Genomic DNA, 19,024 nt, shown 5'->3' with positions numbered 1-19,024 from the left:
AAGGGGTTTCTTAATGAAGAGTCCTTGGAAATATATGTACCATATACCATACCATAAATGAAATAAAATTCATAATGAAATGCTATTTTGGAAAATACGTAAAATAGTGTACTACTTTTTTCATTCAAAAAACGTTTGCTGATGAAAATAACATTTCTATATTGGGTGCTTGAAAGAGTATAGGTCATCTCTAATATGGTCTTAGGTTCTTTCCCTAGATGTTAAAGATACTGCAATTCTGAATTGGCTTGCTCAGGTAGGATCAGGTCAGGATTAGATAGAAGGGAAGACAAAGTGTGCTTGCCGCTCACTCTGTGACCTACAGGTTTTAACCCCAGATCAAAATTCGTTGGGGGCAGGAGAGTGACTCCTTTCAGAGAATGATTCCCTTGACTAAAGAAAGATCTGTAATTTTAAAAAGCCACTTTGGGTAAAAAAGAGGAATTTCTACACCCTATCTTCTTTTAACCTACTACCAGTAAGCTGACAAGTCCCTGAAATTCCTTCCTTGTAAAAACTTCATGTCCTGTCGATTGCTTTTGGACACCTTGCTTGAATGAATGTCTTTCCTTTCCTAATTACTTGTTAAATAACCTTCCTTTTAATGCTACCTGCGTGATGCTACATTTAAATGTTTGAGCACCTTTGCTGTGAGTTCTTTTGCAGTTTCTCTGAATGATAGTTGTGTTGTATGGGAGATAAAACAAATTACCCTTTGGAAAAGGCCCTTTCCCCTGGATGAATTATTTAGCCAGCTAGATAGGTTTGTTTGCTGATTTAACTGCGATTTGTTTTTTGTTATCATTGTCATTACAGTTTTGAATGTTTATAAGAGCACAGTTCCTAGTTTTCCTTCAATATTACTTTTCTTAGGGATTTATAGAATTTGCGTTTTAGTCAAAACCAAATCTACATATTCTAACCTTAATTCATATTGTTTTATAATTTCCTTTCAGTATTTCCCATAGCTTTCTTTCATGTCATATTTTCTTATTTTGTCTATATTCTGATACATTACTGTAGCTTGTAAAGGTCTTTAATCTAAGATTTGTTTTCTTTTTCAAGTAAGTTAATATTTACAGCCTACCAATGATGGGGAAAATAAGGCAGTTTAAAGCCATTCCCATTTTCCTGTCCTAGGAACAAAAGCAGATATCCAGCGTACATTTCCCTCAGATTTTATTTTCCTGGATGCTATAGTATGAGAAAGAAAATGTTGGCAGAAAAGTTTGTAGAACTGAAAATCTCAAAGACCATAAAAGCAGAGTGGGAAAGCTAAGATGACAACTGTACAGAATTGCTGTAAGGCCCAAAAGTGTCATTAATATTTACATTTCTGACCATGCTTGAAAATGTACATGTTATCTAATCTATATACATAGATAAAACTAGGTTTGTTTTTCTCCCTAAAGATAGCTGGTAGCTATAAATTAAGTTGGAATGTAATTTTGTTCGCAAAATAGCCTTTTTGCTTCAATGATTTCTTATTTAAAAGACTCTCCAGACTTAGTCTTACTATTATATTTTTCATGAGGATTATCAGTCACTGTATACTGGATTTATTGAGGTAATTACTAGATTCATTCTTAGACACCCATATGATGTCAGCCTATTCAGTAATGTAATAATTCTCCATAAATGTGCAGATCTGCTCTTGAAATGCATTATTAAAATAATGAATTGTTGAAAAACAAAAAGTTAGATCTCATTATGACCCCAAAGTAATTCTAATTTAAAAGCAAAACTACTCCTAATCTAACATTGATAGGTCTTTTCCCTTCAGGAAAAAAAAAAATAAATAAAGTTTATATGACTCTTAAACACTAGTATGTATTTTACAAAAGCCAATAGGAGGTAATTAGGAATATTTAATGTTGAAAAAGAAATCTTTAAAGCCTTGAGGTTCTCTTCAGAACATGACTTCATCCAGTTTCTGAAAGGTTACTATAACAGTATGCAGAATTCACATGGGAAGTTATCACTCTCTATTGACTGGACAGGTTAATCCTAAAGTTCTTTGCCACAGATGACTACTTAATTGATGCCCCCTTATACAAGAAAATTTAGAAAAAAATATTTCATCTACACTACTTTTAGAATAAATAATTAATCCTTTGTTTTCTAAAATGAGCATTGCTTATGTCATCCATATAAAAGATATTTGCAAAGAAACAAAGAAAGAACAGCCTAAATATCTCTTACTTGCTTCTCCTCTTTTAAAGCTGCTTATATGATGGTAGGTGCACTGTATTTCTTATCACTCTTTTAATTACTGAATTCTAAATCTTTGTATAAAGGCTTAATATAATGAATATGTGACCTGTTTAAGTGTATTTTAATGGAGAAGAAAGACTAATTGCAATATATGGATGAATCTAATGGAGAATAAATACTAACTGCAATATACAGATGAATCAATTATTTTTAATTTGTGTCTTTTAAAGATCATGTAACAATCACTCTTTGAAAAAAAATAAATAACCAAATCAAAAAAATATATTATTCTAAACAATGGCACTAAAGATTCCCTAAGAGCCAAAATTTTAAAAAGGTCTTAAGTTTCCTTAACAGATAAGATTATCAAGTTTTTAGATAAAGTCATTATAAGAAAACTAAAATTACTTTCTCAAGATTCACAAGCTAGTTTCATGATAAGAGCCGTAATTAAAACCTAATTATCTGGAATCCCAGATTAAGATTAATGCCCTTTCTTCTTCACTTTGTTGACTGGCCATAAAATGAAAAGGAAGGTTTTGGGAGATGAGAATAAGGGGAAAAGAAAGGTATGTCACGTACATTGAATGGCATTTCTTATGTAATGAGTATGGCATATTCCCATGCATGTAATTACTACTAACTCATACCTAATAAGGTAAGAGATTCTTATTAGTCTCCAACTAATCTTACATGAATGATATAATGTTAAGAGTATGATTATAGCTAGTTTTTAGTAGCCATCCAAACTCAGTGAGAAGACTCACAGTGAATATAGTCAGCATATCTCAGATATAAATGATTCATGAAAGTAACGGAATTTGATAATATGAGAGAGAACCAGTTTGGCATTGCATTTTATGTATATGTAAAATATACATAGAATATTATAGAATAAGTAATTGTGTGTGTGTGTGTGTGTGTGTGTGTGTGTGTATCTTTTTCCCTCCTGGATTTCAAATTCAATTCTATATTGTTCCACTGATGTTTAAAAACATGGGAAAAAATAAGTAGTACTATATGTATGGGAAGATATTTTTCTTTAAAGGCATTGCAATGGGCTAGTCAAACATGTTATTCCAAAAGATGGAAACATTAGAAGTGAGAAATAAGTATTCATAATCTAATATATATTTATAATGCTGTTATATTTTCATAATTTTCTCTGGAAGGTTTTAAAAATCTTATATGTGTTGTTCATTATATTTATCTCCTATCAGTTAGAACTATTTGCTTATTACACTCAAAGATTGACCTAGTAAGTGATTCTCAAATTTTAGCTTGTATCAGAATCACCTGTGGGTCTTCTTAAAACACAGGTTTCTGCCTGTTCCCCTACCCTCTCAGTTTCTGTGTTTCTGGGGTAAGGCTCAAAAATGTATATTTCTATCAGTTTCACAGTTTATGATAATGATGCTGTTTCAGGACCACATTTTGAGACCCATGGATCTAGGGTATGTTTTAAAATCAATCTGTAAAATTGACCTTTTAGCTTGTCAGCAATATGAGATAATGAGTATAAATTACCTTACATTAACACATGTATTCTTTCTTTCCTTGCATGCACAGAAACAAGACATTCTTAACCAAGTAAGACATTTTCTTTTCTATTGAAATCTGTCTTTTCTTTTTTTATTCTGATGTGACCTATGAATTTCTCATCCATATCACTGACCTGTACTTCTGTACCATTAAGATTCATATAATATGCAAGTCTATCCATAATACTTAGTAGGTTATAATTGACCGACACTTGTTCACATCAAAGTCTGAAACGGAGGAGCTAATGTCTCAATGGATTCAAAGAGGGTCTAGAGGGTGGGCTTTAGTTTTATAAGCTCTTGAATTTAATTTTCTAATTTCACCAAAACATGGATCAGACTCCAATAAAATAATTCATATAATGAAAGTCTTAATTTATTCTTTTACAATGGGAGGTTTATAATTGCACTTAAATGCAATTGATAGGGATTTCATTGTGGGGGGCATCTACAGTGCTATTAGAATCTGTGAGAAAAATATAACTGAAAAGCTGTTGATCTTTGCCTTCCTGGGAAAAAAGAGTAAACCATCTGTTGTTTCAGTCACTCTCTCCTAGCAAAGCCTATTTTGTAAAGGAAGTTTGGGGTCCATAGTTCAGCTGGGTGCCTAGAATTACAACCCATTTTGGGAATCTCTAAATGGATTTTTCTATCATACTAGGAATATATCATACCAAAATGCATGAGATATTTAAAAACATAATATTGTCTCCCTTGAACAGTAATGGGTATGTATTAGCAGCTTTTTATTCACACGTTTCCCTATGGTCTCAATGACAGAAAACACTGTGATCTCATCCCCGACATATCACAGTGCAATTGGTTACATCAGAATGATCTTGATCGACTAGATACAGGTCCTCCATATTACAGTCTCCTAGGATGAGGTAGGACTGAAATGGCAACTTATTGACTGTGATGACTTTCACCAGTCTCTTTCAGAGGATGACACTTCCCTGATATTATCCCTGACCTCTATGGAAACCTACCAACCACTACCCCACCCAAGATGGACTACATGGACTTTATGGTTTTAGGGGACAACTCTTCAGAGTAAATGGCTGCTTTTATATAGCATGCTTTAGCTATGAAAGGACATTTACTGAACACGTTGGTCAACAAACACACCTTTCTGCACAATCGGCATCCCTACCAGGGACTGTCTGAAAACTGGTGTCAAAGTTAGCCCTGCCCTTTTTAGGGTCAGTGGGATGAGTTTCTTCCTTTTCCTTGCTCAGTCTTTGTTCCACATGGAAATGTTTAGTAGGCAAGCGATTTCAGTTGCAGAATAGAAAGAATAGGTATAGCTGAGGTTAGCCAAAGGAAAAAAAACACGGCATGCATATTTATTGCTCTATATGGGCTCTTGGTGTATCAGTGCCTATGAGTGTAGGACTTTCTCTTTACATTTCCTGTTAGTAGATGATCCTTGGCTCAAGGCTGAGTTGTATTTCATAGTTCCCTAAGCTTCCCTTATCTTTGTACTTGGTACTCTGTACTGTGGATTCTACCAATATAGAAGGTTACCCTTTACATTTAGTGAGTTGCTTCATTCCTTTAATAAGAAACCTGGGAATTCATAACTTACATTTGGTAGTGCTGTTGCCTAATGTAATATTTTAAGTGTCTTTAACAAGGATATTGACACTGATAGAATTGTTAGCAATGATATAAACACCCTTTTATTGTAAGCTATAATTGTCCTTCCAGAACCGAATTCAACCTTTGCCATTAAAGAAAGCATCTGGAAAGTATAACAGAGAAAATGTGGTCTTAGGAGTTCAACTGAACTGAGTTCAAATCCCACATCTGCCACATATTAGCAGTTCTTGTACAAATGATTAGCCTTCATTTGTTCAGGTGTCGAACAAGAGGAATACTGGCCTTATTGAGTTGTTAAAAGGGTTAAATTCTAAAGTATGTATAAAATACTTAGCTCTGTGCCTGACGTGTAGGTATTCCAGTGATGTTTAAAGACAGTGGCTGTTAGTCACACTTTAGCAACCAGCATGATTTCATACAAAATTTCTAGAATATATGTGAAAAGAGAAGGTGGGAATATATGAGATACACCATCAGCCTATCCTATCACCTTTATTTTCTTAGAGCCTCACTTTTCTCAACTATAAAGTGAGAAAATATAACTCTGATGTCTTTTCCAACTCTAAATTGATTTCCTTCTACCATGAGGTACGAGTGGAGGACACAAGATGTGATTTGTTTCCCTGCCAAGCCTGGCCACCATCCAGAATGCTGTCCTGCTCCTAGAGTTATTGTGTCTGTTGTATCTGTTCTGCCTCCCACAACTGCATAAATGCCAGGGCAGTTAGCAAGGAATGGAAGGAACATGTCAACCAGTATCTCTGCTTCTCTTCCCATTTCCTGTCAACACAAAGGCAGCCATTTTCCTCTTATCATGCTACAACCAGAGAACAGTTTTGAAAATTTACCACCAAACTGAATAATAAAATGCCTTTGATAATTCTGTATTATTAACATCATATTCACTATGTATTAATTATTGTTGAAATATGTAGTGACTTCCTTTTCATGATGGGGCTTGGCTTTTACACCTTGATACTCCGAGAATTGCTCTGCCCTACAAGGGAGCCATGTAAAAGTTTGAGAAGATACTTACATAGATACTTATGAGTTTACTTAGTTACATTTTATCATAATTAAACACATACATTTGAATAGCTTCTTACAGGTTTCTCATAAATGCACTGAGGATCCAATCTCGATATTGTCAAAAAAAATAGTGTCTTGTATCTATCACTACATTTAGAATTTGTGAATAGACCATTTGCAGTACCATATCCTAAATTGAAACTTCAATGATCTGACTTTTTCAAGTGGTGAGGTGATACCTGTCAACAGTTGATGTATTTCTCCCCTAATTTTCTACAATAGACATATGAGAATGTATTTTCTACTATTCTAGTCTGCCCTCACTCCTCCTCTGCTCTCCTGCTCCTCCTCACTGGATTTTTTATAAATTCCTTTAAAACAGGAACAATTTAATACCTCAGGACATTTGCACTACCTGTTTTGCCTATCTGAGATGTTCTCTCTCCAAATATGTGCAAAGCTATCTCCCTCATCTCCTTTAAATCTTTATTCAAAGAACAGATTCTCATTTCTTCATCATAAGATTTAAAACTACATGTGCCCCTCCCAAATACATAACCATTTTCCTTCTTCATTTTCCTACAACACTTAACACTGTCAAACATTGTACATTTAACATATTTATTTCTCAATTTTCTTAAATCCTTTGTTAGAAGATTAGCCCCTAGTGGAAGGATTTTCGCATGTTGCAGTAGCATCTTCACCCAAACACCCGGGGCGGAGCCTCATATAAAGTGGGTGCACAGTGAACATTTGCTGAATATGAGAAAATCTTCATCCTGAAACCACCAGAATACATTAATGATAGAGCGATGACATTTATTTTCATTCACTTCGAATCTACTTGGATGAACACTAGTGTTATTTCTTTAGAATTAACTAGGACTTAAAAACAAAGGACCCAGATGGTCAGATATAATAATGAAAGGCATATAGAAATGTGTTTTGAATTCATGCCAACTTGGCAACAATATCTCAGCAGCTCCCTCAGTCTGAATTCTTTGCAGATTCTCTATGTTATCTCCCTAAATAGTCTGTGGCTGCTCCTTAAGAAAAAAAAATGAAAAAGCAGTTCTCAAAATTTTCAACATCGTGTGGTCTGTGTGTCTCCGAGCGTATAGCCAATTTGATTTTTGAACACTCATTCAGTTAAGTCCAACCCAACTTTTTTTTTTATTAGCGTTTCCATTGATGTGCATATAAGTGATCTCATTCTATTTTAAGGTCACAATCTTTAAAAACCAATTCTAATGCTGCTACATGACAGCAGTAGAAAATAAAATACTTAAATTTGGAAATGTTCTACTGAATCATGAAATAAGGAAAATGTATATATTGAGAACAGTATGCACTTACAGATATTTTAGACAACATAGAATTTAAAAGATATTTGGAAATCTTTTACTAACAAGAAAATAAGGAGACAAGGGTAACGAGAAAAGGCATTGCAGAATAATTAGCTCCATGAATTGGAAAACTGAAACAGCTCAATTTTGGCTTTAAAGAAGTTTGAGTTTTATAACACTGTAAATTGTATGTAATGACCGAAATGTAAGGCAGGGGAAATTTGCTTCCACCAACAGCGTAAAGAAGTTTGAAAGAGAAGTTTACATCAACAGTAAAACTTAAGTAATAAATGGGATGATGTCATCTCGTAGAAAACTTTCAAAACTGAGGAATTTATGATGATTCCAATAATAGACTTTTATTTTTTTAAAAGAAGATATTTGTTTATAAATAAATGCTCACATTTTATTTTATTTAAAATTTTTTTTAATGTTTATTTATTTCTGAGACAGAGAGAGACAGAACATGAGTGGGGGAGGGGCAGAGAGAGAGAGGGAGACACAGAATGGGAAGCAGGCTCCAGGCTCTGAGCTGTCAGCACAGAGCCCTACACGGGGCTTGAACTCATAAACCGTGAGATCATGGCCTGAGCCCAAGTTGGTCGCTCAACTGACTGAGCCATCCAGGTGCCCCTAAATGCTCACATTTTAAAAGCAGTGATTTGTCAATGTTGCCTGATTCTGAACAATTATAGCAAAAGAGCTAAAATACAGAAACTGCAGGTTTGATTCGGGAAGATGTAGTGACTTTCCTGGTTTTCTGGACTAACAAAGAGGAAGGCAAATTAAGATAATAAAAAATCCATTAAACCTCAAACCAGCACTTCCTTCTATTAGTTTATTATTTCATTTATTTTACATGCCACGTCCCCAAGAACATCTTAAGTGCTTTATGCTGATTTATTATTACATTTAGATGACAATCCTAAATGTTTGATCTTACATATATATATATCACTTTATATGAAAAAAATTAAGGTTTAGAGCTGTCAGAATAAAACCAAGCTGCTTTTTGCTTACTGAGCACAGCAGAGCTGCAGCATTTAATTTTAGAATGTTTCCTGAGGACCAAGAAAGATGTACCAAGGAAGGATGCTATTCGTTTTGATTGATTATTTTTCTGTATTTCATTATTAAATTACAGGCGCTAATTTCAAGGAGGGTCTACTTGGGTTATGTAAGGCTTTATAAAATACACCCACTTGAGATGTGGCAGATTTTTTCTTTAAACGAGCATGTAGAGGCGCATGAGTGGCTCAGTCAGTTAAGCGTCAAATGTCGGCTCAGGTCATGATCTTACAGTTTGTGGGTTCCAGCTCCGCACTGGGCTTTGTGCTGACAGCTCAGAGCCTGGACCCTGCTTCAGATTCTGTGTCTCCCTCTCTCTCTGCCCCTCCCCTACTCATGTCCTCTCTCTCTCTCTCTCTCTCAAAAATAAACATTAAAAGATAATAAAAAAATAATAATAAATAAATAATAGAGCAGATAAACTCCTTGCCCCAGAACCCTCAAATAGCAAGTAGAGATATTGGAATATGACACAAAATTATTTTATTCTGAAGTTCTTCTTTCGTTTTTCTTTGTTGGTTGTTATTGTTTTCCTCTGTTATCATGTTAAACTCTTGCCTTGCAATAGTTAGGTTTTAAAATGTATTCATGTACCAAAAGAAGATCCAGAGAATAAATGTCAATGATTTTAGTCCTTTGTTCATGTTTTGTTACTAGCTTTCTAAAACAAATATCCAAAAAGGATATTCAAATGCATACAAAAACATTTAAGGTAATGTGGTTTTGAGGCTTATTCTTCAAAGACTATTTGAAATTGCTAATAGACCAAAAATTAGGTATTATATTATTCTTATCTAGAGATGGAAAAACTGAGGCATTGAGAGATTAGTAAATCGCCCACCTTGACACAGCTAGAAAGTGTTGAATCTGAGAGCAGATCCAAAGTCTCACTTTAAAACTATGCTGTTGTCTTCTGTTACATTGGCAAATACAATGCTGACTACTTAAGGCTTAGGACACAGAAGCAAGAGTGAATATAAATAACCATGCTCCCGGCCACAGTGCCTACGAATATGTTATTTTTTTTTTTACACAAAGTTCCTATATTTTTGTAATAAAATTAACTCCTAATGTCCCATGGGGCTTCACACATTTGAGGATTGTCTGTCAATACTGCTCACTCATCCAGTTGAATGTGGATTGAATCTCTGACAATAGGCCATGCCTAAGGAACCCTGTTAGTAAGAGTAGGTGTCTCTGGTCAAGAAAACTAATTTTGATACAGTGGCCTGGCTGTTAGCCTTATCAGTGTATTTGGAAACTTTGGTTTCGTTCATGGTAGCAAACTGCTTTTTGGAAGTAACGCTACCTGAGACTATTCTTTATATTTTTATATTATTCATGGATTTTAATTACGTGGTTCACTTCCTAGTAGAATGTGTAATATTTTGTAGTGGTGGTGATCTATTAAATATAGAAGAAAATGAAGTCTCCTTTTTTTATTAAAAAAATTTATTAAATGTTTATTTTTGAGAGACAGAGAGACAGAGCATGAATGGGGGAGGGGCAGAGAGAGAGGAGGACACAGAATCCGAAGCAGGCTCCAGGCTCTGAGCTGTCATGCTCTGAGCTCATGTCAGACGCTTAACCGACTGAGCCATCCAGGTACCCCATGGAAGAAAGTGAAGTCTTTTTACTACCTCCAGTGTAAATGTCTGAAGTGCTCTTTATGAATAAGCACAGGAAGATTAAACTAACTAAAAATATCAGATTAAGGTGTATGCAGAGTTTTGCAACCATTAATAAACAACATGACATTTTTGTTTTGTTTCTATTGGCTTGAAATTATATTAGATACAGAAACATACTTAGTACATATTCTTAATTGGCACATGATCTAATCTTTAAAAATGCCCTTTCTGTAATGATATCCCTGTATGTCATATTCCATTTTAGGTTTATTCAAAATAATGTTATAATAAAATTGGTCATTCTGTACCATCTTATCCCAATATAATTACACAGAACAAATATTTTTTCTATCCAAAATAGTAGTTTAAGGAATTAATTTATTCTCATCTGCCAGAAGTTTGACCAAAATTAAGAGCATTTATCAGCCAAATTTAATTTTTGCCCTATTTTTAGTTTCATCTCAATTACATTGAACTGGATAAGAAAAAATAGTGCCCTTCAAGGGCTTCTTCTGAGGACCATTGACCTTGCACTCTCTTGATCTGGACAGATGTGGTTTAATTCCAGCTACTTCTCAGTATGTCTCTTAGTCCCTTCAAATCAACTACTGGCCTCTTCCATGTGGTCTACATTAATTTCCCAGGATATATTTGTGCCTTATTGTCCCTCCAGTCATGAGGGCATTGGCCAAACCCAATATAGTGCCATTGACTTGCCTTTGCCCTAAAGCACCTGCACTCTTGTCCTCAGTTTTCAGACAAGAGTAAGATCCTGCCTGAATCTGTCCAGTCCACTGTCCTCATCTGTGTGGAGAAAGCAAGCTATCCAGATGGCTCCTGGGAAATCCTCTCCTTAACTCAAGGATAGAAGGTGGTTCCCACCACTATTTCCCCAGGTCAACATGGAGACTGTCAACGTATCAATGGTTCTCTCCCAAGAAATAACTGTGATTTCGTTTTGTTTTGTTTTTTTATAGACCTGCAGTGAGTATAGTTGGGCAAAGTTCTTGAAATAGGTTTCTTTGAAAGTTTGCATAGGAACTTTTAGAATTTCACTTTGGAATTTCATATCACTTGATTTTTTGGTGCTAGGGTGAAATTTATAATTAACCCCTTTTTCCATTTGTCAAAAGCAAGACTCACCATTAGAGGCAGGGAAATGAGACAAGAGAAATTCCTTTATTTCACAGTATTCATGCTGTGTTCATGACTGAATTGGCCTGTTCATGTCAGTTGCCTGATTTAATCATAACAACAACTCTGTAGGATTGGGAATATTATTCCCAATTTACAGAAAAGGAAACTAAGTTTCAAAGAGGAGATTTTTTAAGTGATAAGATACTCTGGAAATAGAAATGTGTGACTGGAAAGCTTCAGCCTTTCCTGCTGGAATCCAGCTCATCCACCACAGGTAAGATATATACTTACCTAATCGCCATTGTTAGCCTAGGATGGCTGCAACTATTTCTCAAATAGTCCCCTTCCTTTGGTAGACATGGATATAAGAATGTTTGCGGTCATTTCTACTACTGTTGATTCTGAATACAGCACATAAAAAATCTTAACATTGGCTGTGTCTGAAAATATATGTTTCAATTTTTTTTTCAGACAATAGATTTTGAAGGTTTCAAGCTATTTATGAAGACATTCCTGGAAGCAGAGCTTCCTGATGATTTCACGGCACACCTTTTCATGTCATTTAGCAACAAATTTCCTCATTCTAGTCCAATGGTAAAAAGTAAGCCAGCTCTCCTTTCAGGCGGTAAGTCTAATTATTTATTTAAGTATGTATACACAGTAGAAACCTCAAAGGGAAAATCGGTATCAAGTTCTCTATAAGAGAAGAGATTATTTGCTTAGGAAATATCTTTGTTGCAAGACTTATACTGTCATACTAAGACTGTGCAAAATATTTAAAGTATCTCTGATATAATAATAGCTAAACATTAAAGAAAATATACTTTTTCATTATCCATCACTTGTCATTCACAGTCTTAGAAGTCTGTGTTTAGGTAATAATTTTAAGAGATACTTCCATCACATATGGAAAAGTGCTCCTTTAAATGACTAGATAAATATAGATCACTTTATATATGAAAATGTAGTCACAAAGCCATCATGTGTAGGAAACATAATATTTTTATCACTTGTGTAAATTTCCAATATGCTATCAAGGAAGACAGTTTTGATTTTTCTCTTGGATACTTTTTTTAAAATTTAATGTCACCATAGAGATGATTGGTTCTGTCATAATAGGTAGCTTTTCAGAGATGTCTCATGCATTAATACCTGTTGCTAATTGTGTCTAGCTCCATCCAGTCAGGAGAACAGAAGTCTCACTCTATTACTCTAGAGAGTGTAGAAGAGGTGATTGGTAAAACAGTGTTGGAAGGTTGAAAAAGCAATGAGAAATACTGAGGTTATGCAGAGGCAGAACCACAGGAAGTGTGTTGGTTGGAGTAATCAAAACTCAGAAGCTTGGAGAAAGGACGTCTTGGAACTGGGACACGAGGTTCTGCGGGGAAGGTGTTGCCTGGCAGATCTCACCCTGGGACTTCTGTGAAGGGGCTACTTCCTTCTGAGTTTTATAGCTCAGGGACTCAAGAGGCACCTGCAGCTTGGCAGTCAGACATCAGAGGAGCATCTCCGAGGTCTGTGCAGGACTGTGTAGCCAGAGCTCCCTCTGCCTTTCTCAATGTGGATAAAAGCTAGTGACTAGAGCCTCTTCTGCCCAGAACCATGTGCTGTGAGGGTGAGATACCTGAGAGTTCTAACAGGAGTGAAGGTAGATGAGCAGGAACCAGCCCCTTCTCCTTTCTTTCTTGTCATGTCTCTCTAGTGCCCCCTGTTAACTTGATAGGAATCCAGCTCACAACAGAGAAACGTAGTATACAGCTGAGTTTCTCAAACTCTTTGGTCTCAGGACACTTTCAGGACCCCAAAGAGCTTGGATGATGTCTATTGTAACCACATTAAAGATGAGACATTGTGAAAGTAACCATAATCAACCCATTACATGTTAACAAAAATAACATTTTTTTCCGAAAACTAATTTCAAAAGCAAAACAAAAAAATTGTGAGAAGAGTGGCATTGTTTTATATCGTTGCAAATCTCTTTAACCTCTGGCTTCGTATCTGCTTCTGTGTTTCTTTCGCTGTATCCTATGTTATGCAACCTCATAAAAGATCTACTGTACAGTCATGAGAAAATTATAGTGAAAAAAGCAAATGTGATATCTCACAATTATCACTGATAATCATTTGACCTTACAGATTCCCTGAAAGGGCCCAGGGATCCCAAGGGAGCCCCTGCTCTAGCGACTTCAAGCCCTTACATCACTAAGTAGAATATCAAAATGTGAGTAAAGGGATAGATGTTTAATAACCCGCACTCCAATAAAAAAAAAAAAACCTGGAACACGTAATTAAGAAATAGGTGGTTGAGCCATAACTAAGACTTAGGTAGTGTGATGAAGAGTCCATGCTCCTTCCCCTTCTGTTAATGACATAATGTCTCTTCCTCAAGTGATTATATATATGTCGGTGCAAGATTTTTTTTTCTTATTTTTTAAATTTACATCCAAGTTAGTTAGCATATAGTGCAATAATGATTTCAGGAGTAGAATCCAATGATTCATCCCCTACATAAAACACCCAGTGCTGATCTCAGCAAGTGTCCTTCTTAATGCCCCTCGCCCATTTAGCCCATGCCCCCACCCACAGCCTCTCCAGCAACCCTCAGTTTGTTCTCTGTATTTAAGAGTCTTTTATGTTTTGTCCCCCTCCCTGTTTTTATATTATTTTTGCTTCCCTTCCGTTATGTTCATCTCTTTTGTATCTTGAATTTCACATATGATTGTAGTCATATATTTGTCTTTCTTGACTAATTTCCCTTAGCATAATACACTCTAGTTCCATCCACTAAATGGAAATGGCAAGATTTCATTCTTTTTTAATTTTTTTTTAACTTTTATTTATTTTTGAGAGAGACAGAGACAGAGCACAAGCAGGGGTTGGGGGAGGGCAGAGGAAGAGACATGGAATCTGAAGGAGGCTCCAGGCTCTGAGCTATCAGCACAGAGCCCAACACGGGACTTGAACCCACAAACTGTGAGATCATGACATGAGCCAAAGTCGGTTGCTTAAGTGACTGAGCCACCGAAACTTCTCAAGATTTCATTCTTTTTGATTGCCGAGTAATATTCTGTTGTGTATATGTGTGTGTGTGTGTGTGTGTGTGTGTGTGTGTGTGTGCATGCCACATCTTCTTTACCCATTCATCAGTCAATGGACATTTGGGCTCTTTCCTTGCTTTGGCTATTGTCAATAACACTGCTGTAAACATTGGGATGCATGTGCCTCTTTGAAACCGCACACCTTTATCCCTTGGATAAACACCTAGTAGTGCAATTGCTGGGTCGTAGGGTAGTTCTATTTTGAACTTTTTGAGGAACCTCCATACTGTTTCCCAGAGTGGCTGCACCAGCTTGCATTGACACCAGCAGTGCAAAAGAGATCCTCTTTCTCTGCTTCCTCGCCAATGTCTGTTGTTGCCTGAGTTGTAAATGTTAGCCATTCTGACAGGTGTGAGGTGGTATCTCCTTGTGGTTTTGATTTGTATTTCCCTGATGATGAGTGATGTTGAGCATTTTTTCATGTGTCTGTCGGCCATCTGGATGTCTTCTTTGGAAAAGTGTCTTTTGCCCATTTCTTCACTAGATTATTTGTTTTTTGGGGTGTTGAGTTTGTTAAGTTCTTTATAGATTTGGATACTAAGTCTTTATCTGATGTGTTAGGTGTGGGCTTTTCTAAAAACAACTGTACACCTTCCATATGATATATTTTGATCCCTTCAAACTGTATACCAAAGAGTGCATTTATTATAATCTTTAATTACCCTTAAAATATTTTAGTTACTTAAATAATTCCCTTTATATCATGAATTGAAAGGACTCTCCCTGCTTGTTTTTCTCTGAGTCTTATTTTGTGTGTTCTCACAGTGTGCTATCAGAGCTTTCCAGTGTTTGGGACTGAACATTTTAAAATGGGACAGTTGCTTACTTTGATCGAGAAATTAAAACTCTGTTCTCCATTTCATGCTATAAATAGGTTGTACATACCATAGACTAAATAAAATATTGTCTTTTTAATTTCAGATGAAACAATACTGTTCTTGAGTTTTGACAAAGAAGCAAGGGGAACATTTTTCAGTCTGAGTAATTGTGTCAGACTTGGATGAAGGGGAGAGATTCTAATTAATTAGGCAGGCTTGTAACAAGTGAAAATCTCAAGCTCTCTTTTCTTCAAATAGCATGTAGTATTACACAGAAGATGCCAGATTTACAAGGAGTAGAAATCGAATCAGTTTCCAAAATGGAAAAAAAAGGGTAACAGCTTGTACTTCATTTGGGACAGCCACATAATCTGCACAGATCTACTTGAAAAGGAATTGCAAGATGGGCTGTGTAACTCTCATGTAGCAAAAAAATAAAACTGGAATTCCTTTTCAAAACTTGGTCTCCACATTTTAAAACATAAGTGCATGGTGTCCTTCATAGCCCTGTTTTTAATGCCATATTCTTTGAAACTTACCACTGACAGTGAAACATAAATGTATTTTTATTTTTAGAACCCTACTTTGCAATAATCTGTTATGTACACAAGATGTATTTGTGGCTGAAAAATCACAAATTAATATTGAATACAAGAGAGCTATAATCTGTTTTGTTTATCCCTTCTTAGAGTTCACCATATTGCATTACTACAATATCAACAGGAATATGATCACTATTCTTGACTCTGTATATAAACTAAACAACAATGGTTTCTCAATAAAAAGCAAGACTAAATTGGGAAAAATGTTAATGTTAATGAACAATATTCAAGTATCGGAGATATGGTGAATGTAAAACATTTAGTTTTTATAGAATAAAAATGTTTAAATGAGTATAAAGAGGCATAAAGGGGTGTGTGTGTGTGTGTGTGTGTGTGTGTGTGTGTAGTCATTTTTTGTTGAACTTGTAGTAGCTACTTATCCATCTGGTATTTTGTGTAGTGAATGATTTTTTTGGGGGGGAGTATATTTTGTTGCAGTATAAGTGCCTTTTGTCACCTACTTAAAATGTAAGCTGATTATTTTTCCTGTTCCCAGGTTAGACTTTTAATTTTTGAAGATATTCCTAACACTATATATTTCCATATTTCTCACTTCTTCTGCTTCACCATAAATGTCACGTCCCTAACTCCTCACCTCTTTGCTGGCCTAAGAGACTAACTTCTGATTTTACCTTCATCACTAGAGTCTATTACCTGAGCTATTCTCATTACAGGATTGTTAAGTCATGTGGAACCTTTGCTTTTTTGCAAGTGGCTCATATACCTTCCACCATGAATCGATATTATCATCTCATATTTCAGTCCATACAACTCAAACAATAAGAATAACCCAAGATAAATTTTATAAATATGCAGATTGTTGCCTACAAATTCTTACCATTCAATATTAACATGGCCTTAACACCTTTACACCTTTTTAAAAAATCTGTCTTAAAAAGTGCTCATTTTTGATGCTGTCTCCTAGCTCAATTAGGTTAAAATTTTCAGACATCCTTTAGCTTATTCATTTCTTTCTCCTCATTCTCAATAGGTGATTTTTTTCACAGTGTACAAAATAACATAAAGTACCTGAATTATTCCCCATGCAACACAGAACTGTTTCTTCAGCTCTAAGAAAATATATATTAACTATATTCAAGATGGAACTCCTCATCTGGATATCCCATAGAAATTGAACTAAATGTGTCTGAAAGTCAAATAATTGTATTCTACCCAAACCTGCTTCAATTCCTATCTCCTCTCTTGGTGAGTGGAACCCAAGTATCTATCAGTTTTCCAATCCTAAATTATTGGTCTCTTACACCCTCCACTGCTTCAGGCCTCATGTTTAATTAATCACAAAATACTCTCTGTTGCTCATGATAACTTATTCTTTTCAAACATTCTTTGTCATTTTTATCCATCATTGTTTGTGTCTTAGGCTATCCCCTGGCATGGCTCCCAGCTGGACCCTGACTTGACATCTCCACAATGTGCTCCACACAGCAGCCTGGTTATTTTACTCTTAGGTTTCCAAGTTTCAGGCCTTCATGATCACCTTGTGGAAAGTTTTTAAATTTTTGTATAGGGAGTCCTAGTCATAGTCTTCCCCTATCTTTTGAGACACCTCCCCCTCCACAAGGTCCCCTTAATGGAACTCAGGGTCTGGGCAGTGCAGTTAAGAAGACGATGAAACCTGAGTTTCCTAGTAGTAAATACAATGTCATGTAGCTTGTGGATCTGCTTATAGTCCCTGTTCTGTGTCCTGCCCAATGCACCCCCACTCCTTTTCATATCTAAATGTTCACTCTGGCTTATGTCTGCTGTGATTACTCAGAACTCTCATTTCCTGCGTAAGTCTTGCTCTGCCCTTAACTCACAGCAAAACACAACTCTTTGAAGCCTCGGCTAATGTTTCATTGTAATTGAATAGCACATGCTGTGCTCCATGCTAAGAATGCAATGATCAATAAGATGAGATACTTAGACTGTACAACTGGAAGGCAAGCCCGGCACCCTTGTAAAGTCACACCATCTTCCTCCTGTAAGATAGCTGGTGCATCCCTGCTCCTCCCCGACTTCCACCTAGGCCAACTCTGCACAGCAGCACTGGGAATTAACTATCCTCCACTAAATTACTGTTCTTATTGTATAGGATAGCACTTAGCAGTAGTCATTAGTAACTTCTGCTTTTTCTAAAAATATAGTAATTAAAAGAGAATGTAATTGATTTGTTACCTGCTTCAGACACTTATTCTGTATATTTCCATTGGTTCCACAATGTCTAAAATGTTGACTCCACAACACTATCTGTTATTAGCTATAGGTCAGTATAAGTGTTTTTTGTTGTTATTATTAGTTTTATAGGACAGAAAGAGAAGATTTTCCTAGCACCCTTTATATCAGACCATGTAGTGAGTTGGCCAGGTGTGCCATTTAATTCTTTGTCTGTTCATTTTATTACATTAATTCATGCATTCCACCATTCTTTTCTAAACCATATTATGTCCCAGGAATTCCACCAGAAAGCTGAAGATCCTTCAGACCCAAGCAGAAAAACAGACAATTAGGTAATCAAGTATATAATAAAATAAAAGTTGTCATCTATTTATCAAGATCATCTTTTTCACCATAAATTAAAATTATCTAATTTACATAGAGGTAGTGACAGGTACCAGTTGGAGAGGATGGAAGGGAGATTCAAGAAGAGAAAACATGTACTCAAATAAAAAATATTGCCTGGGCTTCCTGGGTGGCTTAGTCGTTTAAGTGTCCAACTTCAGCTCAGGTAATGATTGCATGGTTCTTAAGTTGGAGTCCCACATCATGCTCTGTGCCGACAGCTCAGAGCCTGCAGCCTGCTTCGGGGATTCTGTGTCTCCCTCTTTCTCTGCCCCTCTCCCACTCATGCTCCGTCTATCTCTCTTTCTCTCTCTCTCTCTCAAAAGTAAACCTTTAAAAAATTAAATAAAAATGCCCTGTCAAAGGATAGTGTGTG

The 19,024-nt window shown here is 35.8% G+C and overlaps 1 protein-coding gene across 6 annotated transcripts in view; it reads left to right on the top strand.

Annotated features, from left to right (window-relative positions):
• DGKB (diacylglycerol kinase beta) overlaps positions 1 to 19,024 on the top strand; it is a 667,308-nt gene that overhangs the window by 89,366 nt on the left and 558,918 nt on the right. For 3 of the 6 annotated variants that reach the window (XM_047848702.1, XM_047848699.1, XM_047848701.1), the window contains exons 3-4: positions 3,784 to 3,804; positions 12,040 to 12,193. In XM_047848702.1, the coding sequence (XP_047704658.1) occupies positions 3,784 to 3,804; positions 12,040 to 12,193 (175 nt within the window). The remainder of the gene's footprint in view (positions 1 to 3,783; positions 3,805 to 12,039; positions 12,194 to 19,024) is intronic. The other 3 variants (XM_047848700.1, XM_047848697.1, XM_047848698.1) reach the window with 1 other exon arrangement.

Source organism: Prionailurus viverrinus, chromosome A2, assembly GCF_022837055.1.
Source record: "Prionailurus viverrinus isolate Anna chromosome A2, UM_Priviv_1.0, whole genome shotgun sequence".
Lineage (NCBI taxonomy): Eukaryota > Metazoa > Chordata > Mammalia > Carnivora > Felidae > Prionailurus > Prionailurus viverrinus.
Note: the sequence above shows the minus strand (reverse complement) of the source record. Positions and strands in the feature narration are given on the sequence as shown.